Source organism: Mercurialis annua, linkage group LG7, assembly GCF_937616625.2.
Source record: "Mercurialis annua linkage group LG7, ddMerAnnu1.2, whole genome shotgun sequence".
NCBI classification, from domain to species: Eukaryota; Viridiplantae; Streptophyta; class Magnoliopsida; order Malpighiales; family Euphorbiaceae; genus Mercurialis; species Mercurialis annua.
Genome location: NC_065576.1, coordinates 48,355,573 through 48,369,413, shown reverse-complemented (window position 1 = coordinate 48,369,413; position 13,841 = coordinate 48,355,573). Strand labels below are relative to the sequence as shown.

Genomic DNA, 13,841 nt, shown 5'->3' with positions numbered 1-13,841 from the left:
CCTCCCCCAAACACATCCTAATTATCAAAAAATAAAATAAAATAAAATTCGGATTATTATTTTTTCATATAATATTTTCCGTTAACTTTTATGTTTTACATAAATAAATCTTCTCATAAATAAATATTTCAGTTCAACAAGAGAAAAGTATTTTTTCAAAACATTTTTTTATAGAAAAAGAGTAGTTCACATGACCTACACCCATAGAGATTATAACAATGAATTCTAAAATAAACTAAATAATACGTAATATAATAAATTACCCATTATTAAAACTAAATGTTAAAAATACATTTAATTTTTTATCCATCCAAAATCTTCAATTTCATTCATTTTTCTATTTATTCTTCTTCGTAGGCAATAATAATAACGCAAGTGATCAATTAATAGAACTGAACAAATTCAAAATAAACAGGCTAGAAAGTAGAATAAATACTAATCAAATTCAATTGATAAAACTTTATTTTTCATCCATCAATTAACTACTAATAATATTAATTTGATCTATCACTCAACATTAATATCAAGAATCTTGGCAAAACTAGTAGCTTTAGGTATACTAATATACAAAACACCATCTCTAACCTCAGCTTTAATCTTCTCAAACTGAATATTCTCCGGCAAAGCAATTCTACTACTATACTTCCCATAGCTTTTAGCAGACCACTCTTCGTCGTCGTCTTCGTCTTGTTTTTCGACCTTTTTCTCGGCTTTAAGAACCAACATTTTGTCTTCAACCCATATTTTAACATCTTGTTTGGTCATTCCAGGCATGTCGAACCGCAATTTGTACTCATTTTCGGCTTCTTTTATCTCCCATGGCGTTCGTCCTCTTCCGAACCCGTTTCGTTGATTCATCGGAGATGGCGATGAGGTGGACCAGTTAGTTGAGTATGTGAATGGATCTTCCATTATTCTTTCCATTGTTTCCATCATTTGTTCTACTGTTCTTGCTGTTGGAAACCTGTCCCATAACCCTGTAAAATGTTCATATAAGGATTCGTAAGTTAGGGGGGTTATAGCAGGGGCCGAGCCAGAAATAAATTTTAAAAAACTCGGACTCGCGAATTTTCTCAACTCAACTCAATTATCTTATAAATATTTAAAATAATTCTTATAAAAAATAAAAATATTCTTATATATAAAAAATATTAAAAATAAATTAAATTAAACTCGATTAAATTCGTGGATTTATCGAGCCAGATATTTTAAAGCTGGACGACTTATTAATAAAACCAAGAAGCTCGGCTTAATATTAATCGAGTTGATTTTAAGTTTTTTTTTCGTGTCTATCCCGAAATTTAGCTCGACTCTGTTATACTCCTAAGCTACAGAACCGATTAACGGGCAGTAATTATTCAAGAAATATACCTACTGGTGAAACAGGAGCAACTCTTTTCTTGGGTTGACTCGGCTGTTGTTGATTGGCATTAGGTCTTTGAAGATGATCAAGATTGTCTCTGCTCTCTGCTGCTGCCGCCATAGCTTTAGTGCTTGAAATTCTTCTCGTATGAGGAAAATTATAGATTACTCCATTGGTTTTCAAGAAACTAACCGGGTTGTTTCTTGATCGAGTTGAGTTGGTTCTTGACAGTAGAGGAAGAGAAAGACTAAAATTGGAGACAGATTGTGACATTTTTTATGTATAATTTAAGAAGAAGAAATATTTTTTTGAATCTTTTGGATTGAAGAGATGGACAGAGAAGTGGGAGATTGATGGGTATATAAAGAATGGTGTGGACATTTCTGGAGAATAAGATGATGGTTTTTTCTGGAAATCTCCAGAAATATTTCTTGCAGCAGGGATGAGGTTATTTTTGTCCATTTGCTATGTTTTGATGTAATGGGCCTTGAGGTTGGGACTTGGGCTTTCTTCTTCCTCATGATCAAGCTCTACCAAAATGGCATCTTCTTACATCTAAAAGTATTATAAAAATATATATTTATTTAATATATATATATATATATATATATATATATATATATGTTAAAAATAAATTAAATTTGTAGAGCATTTTTGTAAGAACTATAATTTTAACACATGTTTTTAAAGATGTGCCGACGTCCAATGTTGACCGTTAGAGAGAACTTGTTCAATTTAGAAAGAATAATTTTCTAAAAATAATTTAATTTGAATTTAAGTTTTATAATCAATTTATGATTTTATAAGGTGGTTTTGGTCTTTTTAAAAACATTAAAGGTCAAATTGCAGAAATGCGCGTTTAAAATTGGAGTCAAATATTATTTTTTGAATTAAATTGCAGAATTAAAATGTCTGTTTGTCAATTTTGGATTTTCAAAATAGTATCAAAAATATATTCTTTTCTTTTCTTATATTATTTTATTAATTACCTCATTATTTTTTTTACCTTACTTAATTGATCATTTAATTATTTAATTAATTTGAAATAAAATTATATTTTTTAAATAGACAAAAGAAACATACGAGAATTTGTTTGTTATGCTTACAAATTTAAAAAAGGAAAAACAAAGGATAATTTCACCCCCTCAAGGGGGCACGAAATATCAAAAAATTTAATAGAAAAACCGGACAAAAAATCCAGACCTTTATCGAACCGGGTGAAAACATTCTTCTAACAAAACAAGAATGTGGATTATGTAATTAACTCTAATTAACCTTAATTAAATCCTAATTATCCCTAATTAATTAAAATTATTCCAAATTAACCCTAATCATCCTTAATTAACCCTAATTAACTAAAAATAACTCTCAAAACCCATTCGCTGGGGTTGGTAATCTTGATTGTATGGCTAATTTCTTTTTATTGTATGGTTAATCTTGGATTTACCCATTCTCTGAGGTTGATTTTTATGGAGATATGTTACCAGGTATTTCTCAGTTTTTTAACTATTTCTAAGTTATGGCCTTGACCTTTCCTTGTAATAAACAAATACGGGTTTCAAAAGATTTCTTTACTTTCAGTTTATTTTTGTTTTATTTTAAATTTATTAAACAATAAATTTACTATTAATTTACTATGGATTTATATTGGACATTATAAACTTTATAAATATTTGCATTTACGTTTTAGTTAATGTTCTTAAACAATAAAGACTTTTTTTTTGTCGAAAAACAATAAAGACTTAGTAAAACTATCTTTTGCTTAGTTTACTATCATTATTATACTGTTAGTGTCCTTTTAGTATGATAACTTTTAATGAGTTGTTATACATAGTTTACTAAAAAACTAAGTTTACTACTAGTTTACTAAAAAATAAAGTTTAATATTAGTTTATTCTTAGCTTACTTTTAGTATTATACAACTTTAGTAAACTAATGTTTTTAGGTTTATTTTAGTTTACTATATCACTATTATAAACCCTTAGTAAACTAAGTTTAATTTTGTAGCTTTTAATCTTTCAAGTATAGTTTAGCATAAGTTGACGAGTCATGTTAAGTCATGTTAAGAGCACAGTATTATTTATAAATTGACGAGTTATGTTAAGAGCCACGTGCGAAGCACGTAATGCAAATCTAGTTTTATTAACAGTCTTAATTCTACTCATAATGTATTTTCTTATCCAATAAAAACTCTAACTAATTCAAGACTAATTACAAATAAAGCAAAATATTATTTATAAAAAATTTAATCCAACTAATAAGATATTTTTTAATTCAATATTTTTTAACTAATTCTATATTAATTAAAAAAAAATTTCATTGGTATAATTGTAATAAGTTTAATTAATATAACAAATTATAAGGAAATATTATTGACGCTAATTAATTTTAATAATTAATAAATTATTAAATTGAAGTATCCTATTTATTTCTAACAAAAATTCAATTTATTTAATATTGATTATAATACACTGTTATAATTATCATAAATTCAATTAATATATGATCTGACGAGTCATGTTACAAGCTATATGCGTAAAACGTGATGCGAAACTAGTAATTTATGCTAAGAACATTTGCACAATATTGCTAAATCTGTGGCATATTGCATGAATGTGAAGTGAGTTTGAAGATGCATAATAGTTAAATTAGAGAAGATGATAAATTGTATTTGTGGTGATGTGGCAAAAACACACGGCATCGAAGTCAGGTGCGTAATATTAAATTAGTGGCTTACTCTGGTGCGTCATGTAAGCGTAAACACATAATTTTTTTTGCTTTGGCGACCTTCCGGTATAACAAAAGGCATAAATGAGGGGTAATTGATTCTGATTATCACTGAATTTTCTAATTTTTTTTATTTCGGTCACTAAATTATTATTTTTTCCGTTTGATCATTAAACTTTGATTTTTTGTTCATTTTAGTATCTCCGGCAAAAAATGCTCAGGTGGCATCCGGAAATTGACATATGGCAACCAAATTTTACTAGTTTTACTTTGAAAATCTATCACATATACATAATTTTATTTTAAAAATGAGTTTTCAAATCAAATTATGCATATATTGTTAGTGATATGCACTAGGTCAATCATGTTTGACCATGTTTTGACTTTATCATTTTATTATTTATTGATTGGCAGTTTTTATCATTTTATATTAATGATTAAAATACTTGAATGGTTAATTCTTTCTAAGGTCATCGAGTATGTGACTTGATAGTAGAACCCTTAGGTTTAATAAAAGAATTATATACCATCTATCCCTAGTCTTAATAGAACATTGAGACTAGTATGATGTTGACTGATGATTATGTTTTACTAATCATGTATATGAGATATTAAGTCAAATCATAGGTGCTATTTGAGAAATAAGGCACTGGATGACCCACTGTGAGAATACTACATAGATCACTGTCATAAGTAATTCTCATTACAGTTCTATTAGTATAATCCTTTGACCTTGAAATCATCATGGATTTCTACATAGCTATTTCATATTTTGATACAGTCTTACATTATCTTTAACAGGATAATGGAATAGATTGTCATTGGATATGAAAGTAACTATGTGAGAAATGTGAGTGACTGAGAAGGAATTTGTCCCTCATTTATTTGAGTAAGATATCTATGGGCCCCTTGAAGAAGATAGACTGAAGTAAATGCATGGCCATGCTAATTGATAAGAAGTTATCATTTTCAGTCTACTTAGAGTCAAGAAACTAATGATTGAATGTTATAAGGATGACATAACTATGCCTTATATTCAATCTGGATATCGAGAGATAAAGGGATTAAAATATTATTGTAAATGGTTAAATCGGATTATCGATATTCATATAACTTGGGTAGTCATAATGTCTTGCTAGAGGCCACTTATGACTTGTGGGCTGAAATAGGGATTTCGAGCCTACTGCCAACGTTATATGAACCTACAGGGTCGCACACTAAGAACAGGCCCAAAATAGTTATGGGTTGTACCCAATGTAATTAAGTGATTAATTATATATATATATATATAATTCGTAATATATATATATTAATAAATATATATATTAATTCGAAATTTAAGGATAAGTGTTTTCCTTAATTTATTATTTTTGGAAGATAATAAATATAGTAATTAATATATATGGATAATTATCAAAAAGGAGTTTTTGATAAACATAAACTTGTAGAATTGCAATGAGATTGAAATTCGAATTTGTCTCAAACCCTAGTGTTATTTATCACTATAAATACTCATTAAGCAGTTGGTTTGAGAATCACGAAATTCATTATTCACTAAATCACTAAAATTCGAAATTGCTTGTGAAGCAATAGTGCTAGCACACAAGCACTAGTTTTGGCTAAGGTCTGTTCGTGTGGATACTCGTAGAGGACGCGTTCTTTTGGAGGCGTTTCTGATCCGAGGCCAGGTATCACCAAAGTGAACCACCTCCTTCCTTCCTACATTGCTGTTGAATTCGACATACAAGTAAGTAATTGTTCTGTTTAATTCGAATTACATGGATCTTGGTTTGGGTTTTTAGATAAATTTTTGAAATTCCGCTGCGTTATGAACCAATAAAACCCAACATATATGGCAAATTTAAAGGTAAAAAAAAAAATTCCGACTGCCACTTAAGCATTTTTGGCCGGAAAATACTAAAATGAAAAAAATTGAAAATTCAGTGATAGAAAAAATAAAAATAATTTAGTGACTGAAATAAAAAAAACTCGAAAATTCAATGACTTTCAGAATCAATTACCTCATAAATGAGTTATCACTTTTTTTAACAAAATTAAACTTAAAAATATTCTATGTTCAAGAAATATTGAGTGATCTAGGATACATCGAAGTCAGGTGTGAGATGGAGGCGAGAAATTAAATTAGTGGCTTTTTTTGGTGCGTCATGTAAGCGTAAACACATTGTTTTTTGCTTTGGCGACCTTCCGGTATAACAAAAGGCATAAATGAATCATCACTTCTTTTTAACAAAATGAAACTTAAAAATATTTCTATCTTCAAGAAAAATTCGGTGATCTAGGATACATCAATAAAATTTTGGGTTAATGTCAAAAAATATCATGAACTTTACACGTTTTTTTATTTTAATCACATAATTTTTTTTATTTTCATGCACGAACTATCATTTTTTCTTAAATTCATATATGGCGCTGAGGTGGCACTCATTCGTTGGTTTAAAATGACCTCTACCTCAGCGAATTACACCAATGGAGCCGTGACACCTAAGCACCGTGTATGAATTTGAGAAAAAATGATAGTTCGCGCATGAAAATGAAAAAATTTAAACTGCGTGTGATTAAAATGAGAAAACTTGTAAAATTCATGATTTTTTTTGACATTAACCCTTAGTTTTTAGTTGATGCCTTTATTATCCTTTTAGAAGAGGCAAAAGTCAAATGGGTACCAATTGATAATTTTTTGAGACTTGACGTTCGGAATATGAATTATTTTATATCCTCGCCAAGTGAATGTGGACATTTTAAAATTAAATAAAAAATAATAAATACATTCAGAAATACATTAACTAATTTTATAGAACTGAACAAATATTTATATAAAAAAAAACAATTAAATAAACAAGTTTATAAATGAAAAGAATTTCAAATAAAATTGAACTAATTTTTATTTATTTGGCAGGAATAAAGATACATCAAAAAAATGCAAAAGAGGAAGATTTCAAAATGGATTGGAAACCATAAAAACAAATAAAACACTATTTCATACTATAACTTGATAAATAATCACATACAATCTGACATCATAATCTTGAATTTGCATTCAATTTCAAAGCCTGAAGCAAGAATGGATCAGTAGAAGAGTTAAGATGTGCAAGAAATTCCTTATCAGTCTCAAGTTTAGCCATGTCTTCCTCCTCCATGTTGATCCATGCCTCTATGCCTCCTCCTTGTTTAGTATCCCAGAAAAGAACCATGTTCTTCAATGGCAACACAGCTGAGCCTACAAACACAGGCTTTCCCCACCCGAAATCGGAATATATTGGCATCTTGCATACACTTGTGAAAGTGAACCCCATCACCTCTCCTCTAATCAGTTTCCCAACTTCTTCTTGCCGTAAATTAAAGATCACATCTGTCTTTTGAAGATACTTCACATATTCTGTGTCCACACTTTTTATGGCATCACTCATTTGACTAACAACTCGAGCATCATCGTTGTATTTCGGACCTGCGGACCTATATAGAACGTATGTTAAATTATTACTCATGGTTTAAATTTAAATTTTCAATTAATATAATGCATTAATGTAGAATTTATACCATACCTTTGTTGTCGGTCTTTTATGTTAACCTGCACGGGGACAAAAGTAAAAATATTACCAAAATGCATATTTGAAAGCTGTGGTTTCACTCTTGGCCTAATGTTCACTGAATTAGCTAGCACCCAGTTACAATTACGGTCTTCTTTGTTTGTCAGAATGGCGGACCTGAACTGGGTCCATATGAAACCGGCTAAAGCCACAGACCGCGACGGACTGTAGCCAATTTCGTCGCTAAACTTAGCTTGAAGAGCTGCTATGGTGGAAGCATCAAAGACGAACCTTTTGGTGACGATTTTGTCATTTTTCTCTTGCAGCTTTTCCTTGTCGAACCAAGGCTGCAATTTTATCGGCGGAAAAAGTGTTGCTGTACCAAAGAGAGGAATAGTACTGATGTTATCAGAATAATCTCCGCGGGTAATGGCAGCCCAGCAACTCAAGAACTGAAACTGTGATGAGCCATCGCCAAGTTTATGCGACAAACAGAACGAAATGGATAATCCGCCACATTTAAAGTAAGTAATCTGAAAAAACGCAACGAGATTTTCGCCTTGGAGAGGCTGAAGAGGAATCAACTTGTTGCTGTCGCTAGGGTTATAGTTTGGAAGAATATCTGAGAGTTGACAGTTCGCCTGAAAGGGGGAGACGGCGAAGATGATGAGGTGTGTTGGGCGGCACAGCGGAAATTCAATTAATTATGCTAGTGAATAACGTATTGTGCTAAATAATTATACCGGAAAAATTCCCAGGAAAGATTGGAGGGTCACGAGCGGACCACTTAAGTACCAACCTCCTAGACAGAATTCAACACGATATAACTAACTTCACAATAGGGAATTCCAACTAGTCTAATCGTTAGCGTCGAAAATAAATTAAGGACGGCAGAAACAAAATAATAAATGACACCGAGAATTTTTAACGTGGTTCACCCAAAATGCTGGATTACGTCCACGGGACAAAGTCCGAATAATTCTTCCACTATCTAAATAGCAGGCATACAAAGAGAGTAATTTTACAGAGAGATCTCACAAAAATAATGACACTCAAGTGTTTCCCACACACCCGTAAACTCACTATTTTTATCTCTCAATTCTCTCACCCTTCACCCTTTAGAGAAAACGTTTCTCTAGCTCGCCTATTAGCTCGAAGCTAATACTCTCACTCACAAATGCTTGTGAATTTTGGTGATATCAAACCTTATGCTCCTCCTTGCTATTTATAGGCAAGGAGGGGAGTAGCCTCCAAGTAATTTTGCTTGGAGCCTACTCCAAGTCAATTTACTTGGAGGCTACTCCAAGTAATTACTAATTTTTTTTTTTTTTTTTTAACTAAATGTGGGCCCACATGTGGAGGGACCCACCAACAAATCTCCCCCTCCCGACTACATGGGAGGCACCACCATTCCGGCTGCCTGTCGACAATATTCAAACTTTCCCCGCGGAAGAGCTTTGGTTAACATGTCAGATCCATTTTCATCGGTATGGATCTTTTCCAGCTGTAGCAGTTTCATCTCCAGTACATCTCGAATCCAGTGATATCTCACATCAATATGTTTAGATCTTGAATGAAAGGAGGAATTCTTCCCGAGGTGAATAGCGCTTTGACTATCACAAAACAGCTCGTACTTCGTCTGGTGGAAACCAAGTTCACTTAAGAACTTCTTCATCCATAGCAACTCTTTACAAGCTTCAGTTGCTGCAATAAACTCTGCTTCTGTTGTTGAGAGCGCAACACATTTCTGTAGTCTCGATTGCCATGACACGGCTCCCCCTGCAAATGAAATCAGATATCCTGATGTAGACTTTCTCGAGTCAACATCGCCAGCCATATCTGCATCTGTGTAGCCAACTAACACAGGTTCTCCATCTCCAAAAGATAGACACATTCTTGATGTACCTTGAAGGTATCTAAGAATCCATTTCACTGCAGCCCAATGTTCTTTTCCAGGATTTGAAAGGAACCGACTCACTACTCCAACCGAGTGAGCAATATCTGGCCGTGTACATACCATGGCATACATCAAGCTCCCAACTGCTGAAGCATATGGAACTCTTTCCATCTCCTCCTTCTCTTTCTCAGTAGAAGGGCACTGTTCAGAACTCAGTCTAAAATGATTAGCAAGGGGGCAGCTAACCGCTTTAGCGTTATCCATGTTGAACCTTTGAAGTACTTTCTGAATGTACTTCTCCTGTGATAACCATAGCTTCTTGGAGCCTCTATCTCTGGTTATCTTCATGCCTAGAATTTGCCTTGCCGAGCCCAAGTTTTTCATTGCAAAAGACTTGCTCAACTGCTTTTTCAAGTTGTTGATTCTTGAAGTATTCTGGCCAACGATCAACATGTCATCCACATAGAGCAGAAGTATAATAAAATCCTCATCAGAGAATTTCTGCACGAAGACACAATGGTCTGAAGTAGTCTTCTTGTACCCTTGCTCCCCCATAACAGATTCAAACTTCTTGTACCATTGTCTCGGTGCTTGTTTTAAGCCATATAGACTTTTCTTCAACTTGCAGACGTACTGCTCTTTCCCCTTTTCTTCGAAACCCTCTGGCTGCTCCATGTATATCTCTTCCTCCAAATCACCATGAAGGAAGGCAGTCTTTACATCCATCTGCTCGATCTCCAGGTCGAGACTTGCTGCTAACCCTAGCACTGTACGAATGGATGTCATTTTCACCACTGGTGAAAAAATCTCATCAAAGTCAATTCCCTTTCTTTGGCCGAATCCCTTGACAACTAGTCTAGCTTTGAAACGTGGTTGGAGACCGTGTTCCTCATTCTTTATCCTGAACACCCACTTGTTCTTCAAAGCTCTCTTGCCTTTAGGCAACTTCACCAGCTTAAAAGTATTATTATCATGCAAGGACCTCATCTCATCTTGCATGGCTTCAATCCATTTCTGCTTGTGTTCATCATCCATAGCTTCTTCAAAGCTCTCAGGTTCTCCCCCGTCAGTTAATAACACATACTGATCTTCTGGGTATCTGGTAGATTGTTGTCGAACTCTATCAGATCTCCGCAAAACTGGAGAATCCACATCTGCTGGTGGTTGATGATGAGCACCATAGTCATCAGCATTACCTGGTTCATAATCAATGGGAGCATCTTGACCACCTATCCCCGGTTGGTCGCCTTCTTCATCTCCAACACGTCTATGAACCGTTGTTGGAGGAATCAATTCCAAGTCTGTTGAATCTCCATCGGATCCCTCAGAAACATTCTGAGCCTTTTTAATATCCTCAATGGTCTGACTTTCAACAAACACGGCATCACGGCTTCTGATAAGCCTCTTATGGACTGGATCGTAGAATCTATAGCCAAACTGATCTTGACCATAACCCACAAACACGCATTCTCGTGTCTTAGCATCAAGCTTGGACCTCTCGTCTTTGGGAATATGCACAAATGCTTTGCACCCAAACACCCGCAGATGACCATAGGAAATTTCTTTTCCCGTCCACACTCTCTCTGGAGTATCAGACTGTAGAGGGATACACGTTGAAAGGTTAAGCACATACACTGCTGTCAGTAGAGCTTCACCCCAAAACATCTTAGGCAACTTTGCATGTGAGAGTAAACATCTAACTCTCTCCATCAAAGTCCTGTTCATCCTCTCAGCCAAACCATTCAACTGCGGCGTTTTAGGAGGTGTTGTTTGATGCCGAATACCATTATTTTTGCAATAAGCATCAAATGGTCCAATGTACTCTCCACCATTGTCTGTACGGATGCACTTCAGCTTCTTGCTGGTCTGTCTTTCCACCAGAGTTAAAAATTGCTTGAAAACTTCTAACACCTGGTCCTTCGTTTTCAAAAGATACACCCATGTCTTCCTTGAATGATCATCAATGAAAGTCACGAAGTATTGAGCACCACCAAGTGACTTTGGCATTGGTCCACACAAATCTGAGTGAATCAGATCTAAAACATTCTTCATTCGAGAAGGAGGGGTACTTTTGAAAGAAACTCTGTTCTGCTTCCCTGCCAGACAATCAGTACATTTCTCCAGATGGACTCGATCCAATCCATGCAACATATTTCTTTTGGCCAATATCGACATTCCTTTCTCACTCATGTGACCGAGTCGTCTATGCCACAACTCAACTATATCATCATTCTCCACTGTATTGACATCGTCATGGGAGAGCTTCGCCTGCATCATGTATAGTTTTGAATGTCGTTTTCCCCTGGCCACCACCAATGAACCTTTGGTAAGCTTCCATTGGCCATTGAAGAAGGTGCTGCAAAAACCTTCATCATCCAGATTTCCTGCCGAAATTAAATTCAGGCGCATATCTGGGACATGCCTGACATCCTTCAGGACTAATTGCGTACCATTCTCTGTTTCTAGAGAGACGTCACCTTTGCCTACGACTTTTGCAAAGTTCTCATTTCCCATTCTTACAGTGCCAAAATCGCCTGATGTGTAAGATGAGAAGAATTCCCTTCGAGATGAAGCATGAATGGTAGCTCCAGTGTCAATCACCCAACTCGTCTCGTGGATTGCAAGATTGACAATATCTTCATCATGGACTACGTTGAACTCCCCGACAACATTTGCTTGTTCATCATCACTGCTGTCATTTTTCCTCACATCTTTGCCTTTGTTCTTGTCTTGGTCTTGCTTCAACTTTCGACAGAACATTTTGATGTGGCCCTTCTTCTTGCAGTAATGGCACTCAGTATTGGCATATTTGTTTGACTTTCCTCTGCTTTTGTGTCTGGTTTTTGAACCCCTAGCTTCACTCCTCCCTCTAGATTCTGCAACAAAAACATCTGACTGTGATGAAGAAGAACCTTGTGATCTTCGTCTACTCTCTTCATTCAGGATGCCACTTTTAACAGCTTCCATATTGACTACTCCATTTGGTGCAGAATTTGTTAGTGAAATCTTCAAAGTCTCCCAAGACTCTGGTAGAGAGGCAAGCACGAGGAGAGCGAGCACCTCATCGTCAAACTTTATGCTCATACTTGATAACTGATCCACAATCCCTTGAATTGCATTCAGGTGATCAGCTATAGAAGTCCCTTCTCGATATTTTATCTGAATTAATTTTGTCAGATAAAATAGTTTGTTGTTGCCGGTTTTCGACGCGTACAGCTCCTCAAGCTTCTTCCATAATGTCTGAGCATGAGTTTCATTACAAATGTGGTTGTACACATTATCCTCGACGAACTGTCGAATGTAACCACACACCTGCTCATGCTCGAATTCCCATTCTTCATCCGTTTTTCCTTCGGGTTTATTCGTTGAAAACACCGGTAAATGCAGTTTCGTCACAAATAGGAGATCCTTCATCTTGTTTCTCCATATGTGGTAATTTGTGCCATTTAAACTGACCATCTTGCCAGTCTTTGCCTCCATATTTTCGACAAGTGCCCAGTACTATAAATATATCTAATTTATTTTCTGATGTGGAGGATCCACTATCTAGTGGCATCCACAGAGCATACGATAAATAGATATATAAAAACTCAAACCGGCTCCGATACCAATTGTTGGGCGGCACAGCGGAAATTCAATTAATTATGCTAGTGAATAACGTATTGTGCTAAATAATTATACCGGAAAAATTCCCAGGAAAGATTGGAGGGTCACGAGCGGACCACTTAAGTACCAACCTCCTAGACAGAATTCAACACGATATAACTAACTTCACAATAGGGAATTCCAACTAGTCTAATCGTTAGCGTCGAAAATAAATTAAGGACGGCAGAAACAAAATAATAAATGACACCGAGAATTTTTAACGTGGTTCACCCAAAATGCTGGATTACGTCCACGGGACAAAGTCCGAATAATTCTTCCACTATCTAAATAGCAGGCATACAAAGAGAGTAATTTTACAGAGAGATCTCACAAAAATAATGACACTCAAGTGTTTCCCACACACCCGTAAACTCACTATTTTTATCTCTCAATTCTCTCACCCTTCACCCTTTAGAGAAAACGTTTCTCTAGCTCGCCTATTAGCTCGAAGCTAATACTCTCACTCACAAATGCTTGTGAATTTTGGTGATATCAAACCTTATGCTCCTCCTTGCTATTTATAGGCAAGGAGGGGAGTAGCCTCCAAGTAATTTTGCTTGGAGCCTACTCCAAGTCAATTTACTTGGAGGCTACTCCAAGTAATTACTAATTTTTTTTTTTTTTTTTTTTAACTAAATGTGGGCCCACATGTGGAGGGACC

General features: G+C 34.8%; 2 protein-coding genes across 2 annotated transcripts; both read right to left on the bottom strand.

The window, feature by feature from the left end:
* Positions 1–449: 449 nt before the first annotated feature.
* Positions 450–1,783, bottom strand: LOC126655943 (small heat shock protein, chloroplastic-like). Its single transcript, XM_050350356.2, has 2 exons — positions 1,372–1,783; positions 450–977 (listed from the first exon to the last, which is right to left on the bottom strand). Exons 1-2 carry the CDS (start codon positions 1,634–1,636, stop codon positions 508–510), a joined length of 735 nt encoding a protein of 244 aa, XP_050206313.1. The 5' UTR covers positions 1,637–1,783; the 3' UTR covers positions 450–507.
* Positions 1,784–7,128: 5,345 nt separating this feature from the next.
* Positions 7,129–8,110, bottom strand: LOC126657285 (stemmadenine O-acetyltransferase-like). The gene is made up of 3 exons (XM_050351951.1): positions 8,098–8,110; positions 7,654–8,014; positions 7,129–7,564 (listed from the first exon to the last, which is right to left on the bottom strand). Exons 1-3 carry the CDS (start codon positions 8,108–8,110, stop codon positions 7,129–7,131), a joined length of 810 nt encoding a protein of 269 aa, XP_050207908.1.
* Positions 8,111–13,841: the final 5,731 nt, after the last annotated feature.

What these genes read in the sequence shown, in the direction of transcription:
- LOC126655943 (XM_050350356.2), bottom strand. Translation starts at nt 1,636, where the DNA reads ATGTCACAATCTGTCTCCAATTTTAGTCTTTCTCTTCCTCTACTGTCA. An exon ending in TGCTCCTGTTTCACCAGTAG is followed by an intron (nt 978 to 1,371) that starts GTATATTTCTTG and finishes AACATTTTACAG; the next exon opens with GGTTATGGGACAGGTTTCCA.
- LOC126657285 (XM_050351951.1), bottom strand. An exon ending in ATAAAAGACCGACAACAAAG is followed by an intron (nt 7,565 to 7,653) that starts GTATGGTATAAA and finishes CGTTCTATATAG; the next exon opens with GTCCGCAGGTCCGAAATACA.